The 17,724-nt window shown below is 36.1% G+C and overlaps 1 protein-coding gene across 2 annotated transcripts in view; it reads right to left on the bottom strand.

The window, feature by feature from the left end:
- LOC135166816 (neurexin 1) overlaps positions 1-15,961 on the bottom strand; it is a 191,918-nt gene extending 175,957 nt beyond the window's left edge. For both annotated transcript variants that reach the window (XM_064129445.1, XM_064129446.1), the window contains exon 1: positions 14,515-15,961. In XM_064129445.1, the coding sequence (XP_063985515.1) occupies positions 14,515-15,096 (582 nt within the window). In that variant the 5' untranslated portion in view covers positions 15,097-15,961. The remainder of the gene's footprint in view (positions 1-14,514) is intronic.
- Between the last annotated feature and the right edge of the window lie 1,763 nt (positions 15,962-17,724).

The raw sequence follows: 17,724 nt of genomic DNA, 5'->3' as shown, positions 1-17,724 counted from the left end.
TAAAACCGCGTAGAAATCTGTTGTCTACTAACTATTTCCCTGGAATCTGTAGACTAATCAAAATATCCGCGGAAGATCTTCCTGCTGACCCCAGAAGATTCCTTGGAAGATTTTCCAAAGACAATTTTTATTTATAATCATTTTCGGAAGTTTTATCATATCATTTTTCAACGTAAAATGCAGAAAATCCTCTCTGAATAATCATTATTTTCCGAAAAACTTGTGAATGTTTTTGGATCACCGGACAGATGTGATGAACAGTGTCAATGATCTTTCGATAATTATGTTAAAGACAACTAAAACTTCTTGAGCCCACCAAAAAAAAAGAAAACTAATTTTTCCAATTACATTTATTTCAGCCAATTAAATGCCAAAAATTTCCATTAAAAAATTCCCTTTAAATTCTTCTTAGACAACGAATTTGGTTGACAAAAATTAAATTTTCTGACAGTGCAAACGAGAATATTACTGCTCGACGAAAAAAGTTGTCTCAAATTTCTTCGAAAAATAAACGACACATCGATTGTTAGTTGATTTGATACTGACCCCGTGCGGTCAACCAAACAGAGAAAGTCCAACAAGCGCTAAACTCAACACAATTCATTCATGTCCTTCGTATCACTCTTGAAATCCACCAACAACTATATCGTCCACTTGAAATAATAATTAAAAAACCATTCATTGATTTGGTATCTGCGCCTGGGGAGCGTGTCCATCGATGCAAAATGGAAATTCAATAATACAGCTTAGTGCACATTTGATGAAATTCGAATGAACTCATCCGAATTGTGAATATTTATGTCATTCGTATGTCGTGGATGTAGATTCCATGATATTACGTTTCTGGTGTTCAAATGATTTTCAAATTAAAATCACCTCCATTTAGGGGAATTTTCACTCGTCTAATATTGCTTTCATCATTTTTCCAAGATGATATAAATGTCGCCCTGAGATTGCCGCTAGATATGATCCTTTTGTGAAGGATTAAGTCGTCTATCCCGCCTGCTTTCAAGAGGGAGACCGGCCATCCTTTCTTCTTCAATAATAAAACGAAGACGAATTATAGAGAAATCGATATCTCGTTTTCTCCCGGTGCCATCTTATTTCACCCCCTTTGGACCGTCATTCTGCCATTACGGACTCCAAGATTCTCCCCTTCTTTTAGATTTTTTTTTTCTTTCTACCCTCCCCCTCTCTGTCACTCGAAGGATTTCTTTATTTTCCTCTCACCCTTCGACGTAACAACTGACAGTTATTCGACAAGAGAAACCAAAGGCAATGGCTTAGTGCTGCCTTCTCGGAGGGTGAGGGTAATGAAAGAGGGAGACCAACACAAGTGGGCGACGCATAAGCACATATACTACTTTTATAATTTTACGTGTCTTCAAACACGAAATAAACGCCTGAGTTCCCGGACGGGAGTGTACAGTAAGCGTACATGCCACCCCAAAAGTGGTGAATTTTTTCACGTTAATACAGTCCGTTGAAAAATTTTTATTTCGCCTCAAAACAGTCGGTCAATGTTTCATTTAGTGTCCGCTAAATTACGTATTATTATCATCCCACATAAGAGGTGATACGGGTAACTAATCGAACATGGCGGATTTCGATCATTTCGGATGATCGATCATTTGGCAATCGATAATCGATTAGTGAAGAAGGAAGGGCAAAGCCGGCATCAACGCGACGGTCGCGGTGGCGCTGGTGTACATTAACTAAATAAATCATACGATGAGGAACACCAGCGCCACTAGTGTCATCAATGAAGAAAATGGCGAAAGCAACGCCATTGCGCAATTCGCTCACTGATAAAAGAAATCGATTGATGTTATCGAATAATTTCGGTTAAATCTTTCAGGTGGCGCAAGTCACGTTGATTAATCTCTTGAATTTATTTCATAGCGTCTTGAATATTCCAAACGTCGGAGTTCCAGACACATATCCCTACCCTACCCTTCTGCCCTTCTGTCATCAGGGCCTATTGATGTAGGGCCCAAACGGCGGGAAAATGAAGTAGAGTTTTTAAAAATTTCGACCTCCAATCATCAGGCTCCTCCTGACTTTCGGAAAACCGAATCCATTTGATAATATAATTATGCCTCGTCTACTCCGTCAGTCTGTCCGAATTCTCCTGATGACCAAATCTATCCAAATGGTACCTCACTGAGTCCTGAATTCCATTAAATGTTTTTGGTAATAATAACACATCTCTTGTGGTTCTGGGAAATAGACCATTGAGGGGCAGTTTGACGGCTGTAAGGTCATACATGTCTGGGCGTATGCCAAGGACTACCTCCCGGAGGTTCTCCGTGGGTGCAACGTCGGTACTTTGCAAAAGTGGTGTCATCGTAACGAAAGTCCTCCAGCGTACTGGCAGATCTGGATTTTTCCAAGACGGAAGGGAGTGAATTTCTGTGACATCCGGTAGCTCAGTCGATAAGAGTACCCGGTGCGATACTGGGAGACTCGGGTTCGACTCCCGGTTGGGTTAAAGCGGAAATACTTTCTCTGTAATTCTTTTCCCTGCGAGGGTTTCGCAAACGTTCTAAAAACCAAACCCTAAAGGTTGTTTTAACAATATGGTATTGACTGTTCTTGTCCCTCACGAAATTTCAGGACAATTTCCTGACTTCTCATAAGCAAGAAAGTCGATATAAATCATTTGCAAGTGTCTCGTCATGTCAATTATGATATTAATGATGGAAAATAGTGGTGATTTTTTTAATAATCTCCAGCTAATAAATTGCAGTAAAAAAAACTTGTCAATTGAAATATGGTTAAACCTACAATTCGATGAGATCTGTACAGAGACCTATTATACCAGAGACAAGCGTTAAGCGAACATGCGTTTACAATGGTTTCTCGTAAAAGTTTGTCGCTCGTAAAAAATAGTGAAATGTTTTAGAGTAGTCGCTAACGACTACTGCAATCGAGTTTCTAGTTGATGGGGGACTTCCCACAAACGCATGAACAAACCATTCTCTATTTTTGGTATTCTCGTAGAGAACCTGTTCGATCTATTAGAAAATCAATTACTTATGATTAACTCATCCTAACGCGACCGTTTACGACATGAAAATTGGCAGATGTGACTGATAAAAAATATAAGAGGGTTATTTGTCAATATTTGAAAGACTAATTTACGAATCTAAATAGAATTAGGCTGTAAGGGAAAATTTTTAAATAGCTAGTGTAACAGGGTTAATGACAGTGTAAATAACCCATTATACCAGCTACATCAATTTAAACTACTAAAGATAAGAAAAAAAAACTCATGCCAAATTTTTCTATCTAATTTTTCTAGAACTGAAGTGTAACAATGAAACTAAAATCTAAAAAAATGTGTATCAACATTTTTGTGAACAAAATCAGTGCCTTGCACATTGTAATTGTTTGAGAGATTGGGTTCAATTCCCAACTGGGTTAAAGCAGAATTTCTTTCTCTCTAATTCTAATTATTTTCGAATTCGAATTTGAAGATTAGAAATAACTGATCAGGCTCACTTGCTACTTTGCTATATCTTAACTAACTTCATTAAATAATAGGAAGATCGTCTTTGGATTATCGTTCTTTCGAGACTGAGTACGATACAAATATATAAAAAATAAATTGAGGAAAAATAAATTTTCTGTAGAAGTAAAAAACTTTTACCTTAATTTGAATTTGAATTGTATTGGGACTTTGAGTGCGACTATGACTTAATTTTAGGAAAATTTCCAAGTCAATGTGATTGACCATTTGATATAATGGTACAGCAACCTAGACACGCCCTGATTACTTGCTTTTCTGATCAAGCTCACGAGCCAAATGGTAAATATCGCCTAGAGATTCTGATAAATATCAGTAATGGCAGGATTCGAATCCATGCATCGTGACCCTCAACGCCGATCGATCACCGGATTTATCAGTGAGTTTGGTAAAGCGCTGGACAATAAACTCAAGTGGTGTAGCCAAGAAGTTCGTGCTAGATTAATGATATACCCTCGGGTGGGTGGCACCACGGAATTCGTAAACGAAGAATCGAGCATCGATAGACACCCCCAAAAAAGCTTTTCACCCTATAAGTCACGCTTTCCCATCATTTCAAATATATTTTCATGATTGTGTACTGGGTTAAAGGAAAAAAATCCATACTCCTCTGTTATTATTCCAATGTAAAGGAATGAGTTAATGTTGGACTAAGTGAAAAATGATGTTTTTTAGTTATTTCCCATGCACGCCAGGAATTTCATGTTTCAACTAATGATCAACTTCAAGTTTATGAGCTCTTCATCGTGTAACCGAAAGTTCAAACTTTTATATCACATTATCATCATTTGATTGTTTAAACTTTACAGGTATGAATCCCAATCTCGATAATGAATGGAGAGAAAACCTGAATATAATGCTCACATACTTGCAAACCATTCTCCAACACTTGAGTATTGTTCGGAAAACAATGGCAACTTCAACCCCTGTGTAATTTGTCGGGTTCAATCAAATCAAGAACAAGAACACTTTTCCATTTTTTAACTAGAGTAATAACAAACCCCTAGTGAAGATAATTAGTGGTTAATTATCTGATTCCAGGGGTTGAATTTTATAATGTGATTGTAGATAAAAACTAAAAAATTAAATTTTACATTACTAAAAAAAATTAAATTCTGTGGATATTCGACTTTTAATTTTCAGGGCAGGGGCACTAAGAATGGTTAACAGATTAAATATTCATGATGATTTCGTTGTTAATTCGAATTTACACTCTAATGTGAATTTTCAGTATCAAATGACACGGAATTTTCGATGAAATATAGTATTTCATGATTTTTTCTCGCCGAAAAAGTCTCGATTAAAATATCAACAAAAAATGTTACCGTAGGAGATTTCCAACAATGGCCGCATCCACCATAATGTTAATAACACAGTCGGCTTCTAAATCTTGGATGTTCACTTATTGTCGATTCACTTTACTTCTGGCACCTCCACAATAACCGAGCGCCGTTAATTACCGGTTATTCGATCACTAACTACGACGAATATTTCACTGAATTCACTGATCCATCAATGCACTAAGGAGCAACGATGTTATTCGGCACCAAAACACCAAAACACCAAAACAAATCGAGGATGTACGACGCAATGAACAGTGAGACGCCTTCTGGTCACCTCAGCAGGGGGCCAAACAACGGTATCGCCCGCTCGTGGTCGGTTTCAAAACATAGGGAATACATATCGAAGATAAACGTTTCTTCGGGGATGTAAATAGACGTATTATCTATTGTAAATCGTATCGTATTGTCTACTATAACAATATTATAACAATAGATAATACGTCATACGTTCGCGAGAAAATTATTTTCTTCGTATTACCGTCATTGAAACTAGAATATCGTTGAATTAAATATTAAAAACACCTAAACTCACCACATTATTGTACTTATTTTAAGGATGTGTATGAATATGTTTAAATCAAATATAAAATCTACTTGATTAAAGAATATTTTATTTCGGTATGAGATCCTGATCGAAAATTAAAGTAGAAACATAATTGTCGTCGGCGGTCGGTAAAAAAACTGTCGATAATTTTGATAAAACAAAATGAGGAAAAATGCAATTTCTTTATAGATATGTTTCTTTTTTTCTCCTATATACCATTAACTCAGAGGATATGAGTATTATCGGATATCAATAAGTATTTCCTTCCTGGCAATACCGAGATAAAAAGCACATCAAATATATATTTATTCGAGTCATCCCTTTTTCGGAAAATATAATTTTGTCGACTACATACTACTGTCTACAATTTATTCACCCCCTTACTTATGATGAAAACAAAATGGTGTGAAGCCACAATACTAAAACGATGACATGAGTGTTGGTAAATCTGAAAAGGACAGAAATCTGCAAAAACCCTAGCCCAGTCACAAAGCCTCCAACGCCCTACACACGGTGTCTTCGTTTCTGCGTATTTACATATTCACCATGGTTACTTAACACACATTGTTAGTACCAACGATGAAGTTTTTATGTTTACCTGGGAATATATTACGAGTAAACAAATGAAAAAATATTCAGAGAGATGGAGTTAAAAGATAAACGTGTCAAGAAAATGCGTACCAGGACAAGCAGGTGAGATAAGATTATTATGGGGTAGCTAACAACAATGAGGACGATAAAATATTTTTATAATTAGGTGCATATTCACATGCTGGATTGCATTTAATATTAACAAACTTGGAAAGACAATAAATGCTCCCATATTTAGTTGTTTTGGAGACTTCGAATCGAAATTCTTCTCTAAATACTTAATATTTATTCATTTCAATATTCAGGTTCTTTTAATTCTTCGACACTGTGATTCCAATTACTTATTCAATATTTAACTTGAACAAATTCATTGATAATCATTAATAAATATTCACAGTTAAAGTTGAAAGAGGTTCCAATCAGATTTGATTGACCTTTTTTTCCCCTTTCATTCCCATTACAGGGCTTAACTGATCAGAAACTGCAGCAGTTGCCGTAATTCATCAAAATTCCTGTCCGGATTCCTCCCACAATGGGCTGACCACAGCCTGTAGATGTTTAGTTGCATCTATTTCAAAATGATTGTAATTTCATTACATCATACTGCCGCTTACTCGAATAGAGAGAATTCACAGATCTTATGTTTTCTTTCCAGACCAAATATTCGTGACGGATGTCATCGTCGACGGGGCTCAGTTCATCGCATGAACTCATTGAAAATACTTCCCACTGTTGACTACACCTGCACGTGTGCATATCAACCTGCACGTATGATAGACCTCTTCATAAAAATTTTCTAGTTTACCGTGAAAACTAACTTAATCGCTCAGTAAATTTGTTTACTTCGTAATAAAAATTACCCGTGAGTGGGTTTAATTTTCATTAAAAATATTAAATTGCACTGAGTCGGTCGATAATTTTTCCCACGCGACCACAACTACCGGAGGATGAGACAATTTTTTCCACTGAAACGTTTCTGTGTTCATACTCGATATGTAGCACTTCAAATCATCGACTTTTTCCCTTTGTACGACTTTTCAGGATAACCTCTGACATTTTAAAATTACTACTCATTACTTCAGTCGATTTTTTAATCCCCTAAATAAACTATGCCACCAATGAGTTTTCCAATTAAAACTTTTAATTGAATTATATTTAATAAAATGTCTATTAAACAATTGGGGCATGAGGTAATTCATGAAATTTTCGGCTCGGCTCTTCATACTCATATCCAAAGTTATGACGGAATGTTCATATTTCAAATGCATGTCCTGCATAGAGATGTTAAACCTTTCGGAAGAATCCATGGAATTCGGGTGAAGAATTTAAAAAAAATTGTATTTTACATGGTATGAACGTCATACTTCCACTGTTCTAACTAATTTTTTCATCTCACAGGAGAAACACCCGTGAAAATTTTTACTCCTGAACCCGTTTTTCCCAACATCAACTGAATTTGGTCGGGGGATTCGCAGGGCAATGACTGATTTCACCCTTTAATCCAGAAAAATCTTCCACAAGTATAAAAGATCTCATTCGCTACATTTCTCTAGATTATTTCGACAAATCCCACCGTGAATTGAATGACGCAGTAAAATTTACATGAATGCCACTCCATACATATGATATTCAAGGGAGTGGTCGGTATCTGTAGGTGAGGGATGATTCCACTCAGTTCTTGAAATATTCATTTGCTTCGTAGGTCACAAAATGGAGGTACATTGCCAATGGAAATTGTTGAAGACCTCCCAGGATTCGTGGAAAAAAAAAATGGATAACTAATTTACTCCACAGTTTTATTACTTACGACGTGGCATTTAAGGTTGGTATTAGCATTTGACCTAATTCATATCGTAATTAAATGTCGGTGGTCATTAGCCGACGGTCAAGGAGATTAAGAAAATCTACACGAATTAATCTGCACTGCGGGAGAATTATTGTTCGAACGGTATGTCTCCATTTGTTAAAAACATTTTGGGTGGAAACAAAAATTAGGTCAATAATCGAATCGAGAAAAAGTGTTTATTTTCGTACCACGGAGTATTCCCAAAATTTTTCGATCTCATGTACTGAAATCTGATGGAAATTGTGGTCCAAGAACATTTTTAAATGAAAAAAAAAAAAGAAACTCGTAATTTTGACCCTTGACCATCCCGTTCTACCCCTAGTCCGCATGTTTTTCTTACTTTTTAGAGTATTCCTATAGACAAAAAGTCTTCCAATGCCATCTGACGTGAGAAAAGACTTTAATTTCCCCGGATCATCCCCTGAAAATAAAATAAAATTAAGACCGAACTGATATCTCTGCAACGCAGATAGTCTATTTTTCCAATACCTAACATTTCCATCTTAGTTTGCGACAAGAATTCATCAAGACTGTTGACTCGCTTCAAATCTAACAGCCTCTTATTTATACTCGGATAGACTTCAATGAAGTTAGTCTGGTTGGACGGTCCAGTGGTACAAATATTTATGCTTGGATTCACGCGAATCTCGTGAAGAGTATAGCAAAGGTTATTCAACCAACTGGAAGCAAATTCCAAGCAAATACTGACTCTGTTAAGTTTTCAAGGAACTTGGTGTGTTGGAAGTCCACCTTTAATTAATCCTTTCTTCCTTCTTTTCAGAGATACACGGCTCCCTAATAATGGCTTCCGCATTGGGTTAGTGCTAGAAAATTAGTTGCACCCTCAAAAAAAATAAATACTTCAAATGAAGTTATTAAATAGTAACAGAATATGGGCTTCAATACTTTAAATAAATTTTTAAGAAAAGGAAGGAAACATCCGATTAAATTTCAAGGACAAGTGGTATTCGATGGATTATTTCCTAAATTCAAGGCTCGTCAATGACAGCTGAGATTGGCATTTGACGATTGACTTTATTCCGTTTTATTGTTGTAAAAGTCAATGTTTAACGAGGTTTTTCAATTATTAAATGTGAAACTTCTGTGAGGTACAGTCTATCGATTGCTCCGTAACAGTCGTGACATCCAAAAATCATCGGTACTCCCACCAGGTCATGCCAACTGTCAGGCTCCAGTGCAGATCGAGATTGAAATTGAATAATAATTGTCATAACCCACAGGGCTTTTGAGACCTAAAATTTTCTAAATCCGTTCACCATCACTGACTCGCTAGGCTACACAAAAAGAAATTTTGAATAATAATTAGACCTCCAGGAGGTGAAAGCAGGAACGAAGGTCAGTTTTACCGTAAAAAGTAGCCTTCCAAGTTCAATTTTTCGGATCAAACCTGATCTAAAAAGTGGTTGAGTGTCATTTCGCCCCCGTTTCACCCTCTAGACGTCTAGTTTCATCCAAAATTTCTCTCCATGCACTTACTGTAGTAGAAATTCTGATAAAAACCTGAGGACGTTGCTCTGTAAATGCATCCGAGTTCTAGAAAACGCCCAAGGGGCAATTGATTCGAACCAGTTCTCGTTTTATACACATATACCTATCAACAATGTACCGTGCACAGTATTTGACCCAATATAGAATTGCACTCCCTGAGTTATTGATCGATTCGATTCAAAAATAAAGAAAGACGCTAGCCATTTCTATAAACCTCCACCGAATATCGTTCCATGGATTCTCCAAGAGACTCTTCATTTCGGAATATCATTGTACCTATGTAGAGATAAACAGTGGATAACCATTGCGATTATATATAACCCAGAGCTGACAGTTACAAATGGCTTGTGACGAGGTTACATTGCTTCAACACGTGTTCAATTTCTTACGAACTCATCTTTTTAATATCTTGAAAGGCTTTTAACCGATCCCGATAAACTAAGATGGAAATTTTACGCCCGGATAAACCCATCAATATCCTCGTAAAGTATCGATATTCCATACTCTATATGAACCCATTAAAGATAATCACTGAGAGAAGCAAAATCCTGTCTAATGGTAAATTCAGTTTTGTATGTTAATTTAAGGAGTTTTAATACAACTCGAACATTTCCGCAATTACTACTCTTTCTGGGAATCCCCTGATATTATTTTAGTGAGGCTCCTGTCAATATTGGATGTAGAAGAAAAATATGGTTATTATAAGTGAAACATTGCCAATGCTCTGGTGGAAAAGGATGTGCTGGAGCAACGGGCCATGGGTAGTTGATATTTCGCTTATCCAGGTGTTGGTATAACTAGATTGGTTATTATTCACGCAAAGGATTTTAAGGCTACGAGGTTGGTACTCAAATTTTGAGTATCAGGCTCACACTGCCCCCCACCCCCCTGACACGCTCAGATTCAGGGCAAAGTTCCATCAAAGGAGACCTGAGGATGGGTTAATAAGTGATTGAATGGTGAGATCAGTTTCTGGTCAACTGTGTGATGGCATTTTTTGTCAGTCTTTGATAAGATCAAGTTGATCTGAGTTGATGAAATCATTTGATTCAATTCGGCTGATGATCAATGAATCAATTCCATATTAGATAGTAATCACATAAGAGTCAGGTCCTGCTTGGTTACCAGGACTGGGCCTGGCTCAGACAAAAATAATTGTCGTTGAAGAGTGTTTTTAGTAGTGATTATCTCCTCCAATTACGATAAGGAAATTTCTAATTTGTTAACTGAAACGATCGCTCGACCCGGTGTTGAACCCACGACCCTAATATTACTAGTTCTAGGGATTAGCAGATACTCTAACGCACAATTTGTAGTTTATTTTTAGGTAGGAGAGCACTATGAAATTTCATTTCGATAAATATTTCGTCCCAAGTTGACCTTTCAACGGTCTCAGTTCTTTACAAAATACAGTTAGTCCCATGGTGATATAATCTTCACTCCGTGTGTTTTACGATTCCATAAAAAAAGCAAGAAGAAATAATTCTTTCCTTCTTTATGAGTAATTTAGTAGGTTTAATGAATAGGAAATGGCTATATAAAAGAGAACCAGTCTTGTGATGAACCACGAACACGATTTTACTCGATACGTAATTTTTAAAAGTTCATATTAACTATGAGAATGTTCAAGGAGATAAGGTTGTAAAATTCATATTGACTGATTGAAATAATTTATTACTTTCAATCTTCAAGAAGCGAATCCCTTATTCTGTGCGATATCTGTCGCTAGAATTCTCTATCTCACGATGTTTAATTGAGAGATGGATTAATTGTTAGAATAATAAGATGATTGATAATGATTTCCAATAATTTTTTAGCCCACTAAGTAATTTGTGCGACACTTTGTCAATATAATATAATAATAATTTTTTTTTATACTTATTTTACATCGGCCTCATTATTTATAGTTATAATTTAGAAGCCACTAATTTTTAATAATTGGAAGTAATTATTGTTTTCTGAGGGGATAATTAAGTATGAAATACACTTGAATCAAATTTTTTGTTCGTGCAGATGAAATTTGTAAGGGCCCAGAAATATATAAATAGAACCGGTCTCTGGTGGGCATTCCTAATCCTAATGCTTTCATGACGCGACCAACTCTATTTAATCTCACTCTTCCTCTCGCCAACCCCTCCAAAAAGCCGAGAATTGATGAAGGAAGTCAATCAACTTGCGTACGTAATAAATAAGTTCTTATCAAAAATAATCTTGGGGGATGAATTCCTAGCTGATAAAAACCAAGTGTAGAAATCCCCATGAAATATAAAAAAAAAATGAAAACACCACTGAGAATTCACCCGCCACTATTCTTTCTCCCCTACCTCATTCAACAATCTCAGGGATAAAAAAAGGAATTGGCCCCGAAAAGACGCCAAAAATAATTTCACCACTCTGGTCTCTATACGTATATATAAGAAATAGTGAGTTTGAGCTCCCAATCCATGAGTATCCACACGTAGCCACCCCTCACCCATGTGCCACTCTCTTGTCCCTTTACGACCAATCGATATCCACCTTCCGGTATTTCTGTGTCGACTTTTGTATGAAATGGTCCCACGGGCAACTTTAGCCCACTCTTCATAATTTTAAAAAACAAAAAATTGATAAATAATTAATGAGACTGTAAATTAAAAGTGAGATGAAATGCAATGGCTATGGGTTTTCATCAGTATCTCATTAGTTACCGGAACAAATAAATTTATGATATATAATTGGGGGTGAGATCATGTCAACTATAGTTTTGTATCAATTATAGTTGAAAAAGTGATATTAATTGCAATTATAACGATTGCATTACATTTGGGAAATCCCGAAACAGATTTCCGATTTTCATCTTCATGTTATTTAAATGTTTTGAATATTTTTTAGCGAAAATTTAGAGTCCGGGTACTAGGTCCACTGGATGGCCGATGGGAGTAGTTACCGGAAGAATCTTTTTTAATAAACGATCCTCGAATAGTTTGTTACAGTTTCTTTACAGTTGTAAAAATACTTTTTCTCAAACTATGTCGTCATTCAGTGATTTAATTAACAAGGAATTTATTTGAAGAAAATAAATTCCTCGTTGATCCATCCTCGTTTAATTATTTGTCGTTTCATCATTGCTCGTATTACCATTTCCAATTTGGTCATTCTCGGTTTGATTATTCTTCCTCCAATTGGCTATTCGTGACTCACTAAAATTCGGGTCAGGTATCCTGAGTTACGATAAGAAATCGATTCAACTGTGGTTAGGTTTCATTTGATCAGGTCGATCCTCATCAGAAACTGATCAGATTTTGACGCAGTGAATTTCCTCAACAATAATGCCAACAGCACTGAGGGCATCCTGATCAGAATCTGATTAAGTGGATATGATCAGTCTTAGGTCAGACAGCCTGAAAAAATTCTGATCCCAGGTCATGCTCCCTTGTCTCTGCACAGAAGTCAGATATTCCATAAATACTACGATCTGAACCTGATCATTCTCACCTGTCTACATTCTTCAAAGAATATATTCAGGAATTGTCACGACAAACGAGTACTATGACATTGCAGCACAATTTCTATTCAATCACATTAATTTTCTGTGGGTTCTGTTGAAATTTATATTCGTGGAAAATGTATTTAGAAAAAAGAAGTTGACTTATTACAATAAAAGTGTTCCCAGGGGGTCCAGAGCCGATCGCTTTTGTCCTTTACCATGTGCTCGTCTAATTTCATTGTCTTGATGTGATTTGACTCTAATTTGATTGGAACCTAATAGAAGATTCATTCATAGATCAGTCGTTCACATCAGAAATGGATATGTACATTCTCTCTAGAACTGGATCAATTCATTTCCCTAGATTCGAATCAATTTAATCTGATAAAATTCTGATGAAAACGTCGTTACACAATTGACCAGAAACTGATCCAATTCTTTGATCACTTTTGAACCATCATCAGCTCTGGTCTGATGCCACTGAACGGAATCTGAACTGAATTTTCAGTCGGGTAGTTCTTTCTAATTTCTCACGCCCGGAAACTCGGTCATGGAGGTTATTATACGTCTTCCTCAATTATTTCTGAATCCTTAAACATTAGAACCAAAATCAAATATTATTTTATCGAAAATTGTTATAAATGTCCTGTCAATCATCAGACTTCAGAATTAATAGAAACAATCGAATAGAATTCACGTGTTATGATTTGTGGAGAATCCTTACTCGCCGGAAAACCAGGTCCTCTCGATATTCCAAGTTAATTATCGTTTTCAGTTATCAATTTCACTTATTCAATTATCGTTTTCTTGGTTGAATCGCCCAAAAATCAATACACTGCACAACTCTCCAATTGAATTATTATATGAAAATTATGAGAAGTCGGAGTAATGCAGTGAAACAGTTGAGAATTAATTCCATATTAGTCCTGAATATTCGTTGTTTATTAATAATTCCACCTAGTACCAATATTTTTATATGACCTCCATTAAACGTGATAATTTATCTCGAATTATATATGAAAATTACAGGAAATTATTCCTCGTAATTAACGAAAAAATGATTCAATTCTAGAATTCGGGAGGAGAGAAATTACTGACATGTCCGCGAATATAAAACATTGTTCTCTTCTGGGCACTTGACATGGCTGACAGGTTCAATACAACGATTAGCCGAGGATCAGTCTATTTGATTCAATAAATAAATAACAGTGCAATATTGAACAGTCAGTGCATCTATCGATCTTTTATTCAGTTATTTCCGATACCTTCGAATTATTTGAGGTTTTTTTCCAAATTTCTGAGAAAAGATTGATAAATTTAACCCGAAAGAGTATACCCTCTAACTTATTACTACTATTATTATTATTATTATTGATATTATTCAATGACTCACAAAGCTTCATCATCGTGGAAATGGTTTAGCAAAAAACTGTTGCAAAAATTTACGAAACTTGACCAAAAATTCATAAAAATAGACGTACGAGTGAAAATTTGTGTCATTGACTACCGACAACACCTCCAATGAGTACATTTTTTCATACTTGGTCTACTTGATCCATAGTTTCCCCTTAAATCCCCCAGTATCGGTTTTGGTTATCTAGCCAACTCTAGAGCTTGTCCTTTCAAACTAAAAAACCCGATGAGCCTTCCTTCCCCCAATAACCAATAATCTGTTGAAAAACTCACCTTCGTATCCCGATTCTTGATTTCCTGTCTCTTCGTCACAAGATCCTCGCCATCAGCATAAACAAGATTCCTGATGAATCCTTTGAATCTCGGTTCAAATATAACACTGGGCAACGCCAAAAGCGTCAACTTACTATTATACCAACTGGGCATTCCACCGATGTAAACATCAGAATTACTTCCAAATTTTCCAAATTCAAACTCCTTTCCCCTCGACATTGACGTAGAACTAACTCCATCCACTGTCAGCGTTGTGTTCTCATTATTCCTAGTGATCTGGACTTTGTGCCAGTGATTATCTCCAAGATCATGGCCAACGGTGACTATTTGTGCTCCACCACCGAGATTGTACCTCAGTCTAAGAGCACTTTCCACCAATTTTATTTCAAAAAAATCATTATTTCCCCCATCATCCGTGTACAACAATAAGCCATTTCCCTGTTCGGTTTTAAACTCAAATTCAAGGCTTCCATTCAACGCTGTATTCCATTTACGAAATTGTGCATAACTGGATGATGTACCTTCCAGAACAAAACTCCAGCAAGTTGGCACCAACAGGACAAATAAAAATCTCGAAATCATGATTAACAATTTATCAATTAATTATCACTTCATCAATCCACTTAATCACTACTGATCACAATTGATTATCCTTTTATCAATTTTCACCCGTTAATTAAATCGAAAACCGAAGGTGTCTTCACCTTGTGTCGATAATGTTACTCACTGCAATAGCATCGGCACAAAATTCATGTGATTTTTTGGATTTTGGGTCAGCTCAGTGTACTCCACAATCGTCTCATGGTTTATCAAAGACCAAATGACGTACGATAAATGCTAATATCGATTTATTTCTCCCCTCGTGAGAGGTTAACTTACTTTACCACCACTCGATTACGCTCCGTCCTAACCACGAAATGCGATTCGAGGGTTATTATTGAGGTGATTGAAGATGCTGAGACGAAAAACTGCTGTCCCAATATGACTACACGTTCATTACTTCAATTCACCGGGCTTTCACGAGAAAAACAGATAAATTAGGTGAGTTGTTGGGAGATAATGAAGAACATAAAATACACCGACTGACTTGTGACTGATTATTTCACTAATTTACCATTACTATTTCACGATAAAACCGTAGCACAGAATCGCGGACATCACGGATCGCTCCATTGTCATATTTATCGTTGAAAGTTGGTGTTTTATTTTAGGGGAGACTTTTTTTTCTTTCAGGAAAAATTCCACTTCAAAGCTCACTATCGCCGTCTCGATGTAGCAGCAGTTTTGGGGTAATTATTTCAAGAAGGATCATGCTAGTTCATAATATTGTGGTGCTGCTGGGTTATGTTTGTGATGTGAGTGAAAAATTGAAGATATTGATGTTTAGGTGGGAATTGTATCCCTCTTGTACGCGACAACGGTTGATAGACTGCGGTGACAAGAAGAACTGAGGGAAAACTACACAGTTTTCGGTGCTGGGTGAACGCCGACGCAACAGAGCTTGCAGGGGTGCGCATGCGAGGGTGAGATATTGGAGGAGGAATGGAGGAGAGGAATAGGGGTGAGTGTAGTGTGTTTCAGGTATTGAGAGGTGTAGAATATAGTTACGGGGGTTTTGGTGGTTTATTCTCGAGATATTTCGCTGGGGATGTCCGATCAAATTGTTGTTTTTCACTTGACGGTACTTGTTTTGATGGACGTTTGGAGGGTGGGGGATCCTAATACTTGGATGGGGCCATTAAAGTCATAGAAGTCATGATATCATTGTAATTGCAGAAGGGAAGAGGTTGTTAATTAGTCAGGGACAAAAGGCTTTAATTGGGGATATTTTTTGTTTAATTTGAGTATTTTTTTCTTTCCTTGTTGAAAGAGGGTTCACGTTCACAGTTCCGTACTTTTTTAGTTCAGGAAAAAGTCCAGGATGTTCCAGAAAAAATATGGAACCTTCAGTGAACAAATGCGTAACTGCTCGATCATTTTTACTGAATACTGTTGTTGACTGACAGATTACGGAGCAGACACGTGATTTTTAATGAATTTTACTTTTCGTATAGATTTCCTGAGTATTTAGGAAGTATATCGAATGAACTGTGCCACAATTACCTTTGAAAATTCGACAACAAATTGAACAAGCGAGAAATCGATTTTCCATTAAATATAGAATAGTTATGTTTATTAATAAATTAATAAGATGCACTCGAATCACTGTTTGGCATGTTATTTCTTTTGGACATATGTAGTTTATGATTGATTCAATTTCATCAATGTAATTTAAATTTTTTTGGCCAATGATCTAGTGGGTTCAATGCGACAATTTTTGGAACATATCTACTATCGAAAAAAAATCTATTGAAAACTCAGGATGATCATAGCAATTTTCCAACTTTTAAATGAGAAAAAATGTTTTTTCATTTCAATTTAATATTCCTAGTATGACTGGAAACTATTTCCAAATTTGAAAAAAAAAATGGATAAATACAGCTCAAAAGGGGAGGACTGGTTTTTGTAGAGATACGGTAAACCACAACACGACGAGCAATTGAAGAACAAAATGGGGGAATCCCATTGCTCATATTTCGTCCGTCCAGTTGGTACAGCGCTCCCAATGGTTGGGTTTTACATCTGTGCAGTCGTTATTCAGACAAATACGACGTAATTTCCTGTCTTACTGCAAACTGCAGAAATTTTATTATAAAACCGATAAAAAAATAATTTGTTGACTTCTACAAATGAAATTTTTATTAAGCATGGTAATTTATATATTCATATAATAATATCTACGACAGATATATTCTATAAAAAATATTCGAATGGGATTAGTCCTATGGAAAAACTGAATTATATTGAGCAGTTTCTATGGAGCGTTTCAGTAGAATTCACCAAAAGCCAATGGAAAATTCAGTAGAAATTCAGGAAAATTTTCTAACTATTCGCTGGCTTCGTCTAAGTGAAATTTCTCATGGGTGATAGAGATGATATTGTGCTTGGAAGTTTTTAGAGAAAAGCCTTAAAGTTTTTTTTTATGCGGCAAAGTGAAAACTATAAAAATCTCTTGAGACTAGAGTTTATAATCTGAAGTTGGCACCGAGTAAATCTACACCTGAGTTTATGGTTTCATTGTATGCATATTTTACAGACTCTAACAGAAAGGATACTTTATTTAATAGACAAAAATCCATCGGCTAATAATTTTTTGAATAAAATTCTATC

This window comes from Diachasmimorpha longicaudata, chromosome 10 (assembly GCF_034640455.1).
Source record: "Diachasmimorpha longicaudata isolate KC_UGA_2023 chromosome 10, iyDiaLong2, whole genome shotgun sequence".
In the NCBI taxonomy this organism is placed as follows: Eukaryota; Metazoa; Arthropoda; class Insecta; order Hymenoptera; family Braconidae; genus Diachasmimorpha; species Diachasmimorpha longicaudata.
The sequence above is the reverse complement of the archived record's forward strand: the minus strand, read 5'-3'. Positions and strand labels throughout refer to the sequence as shown.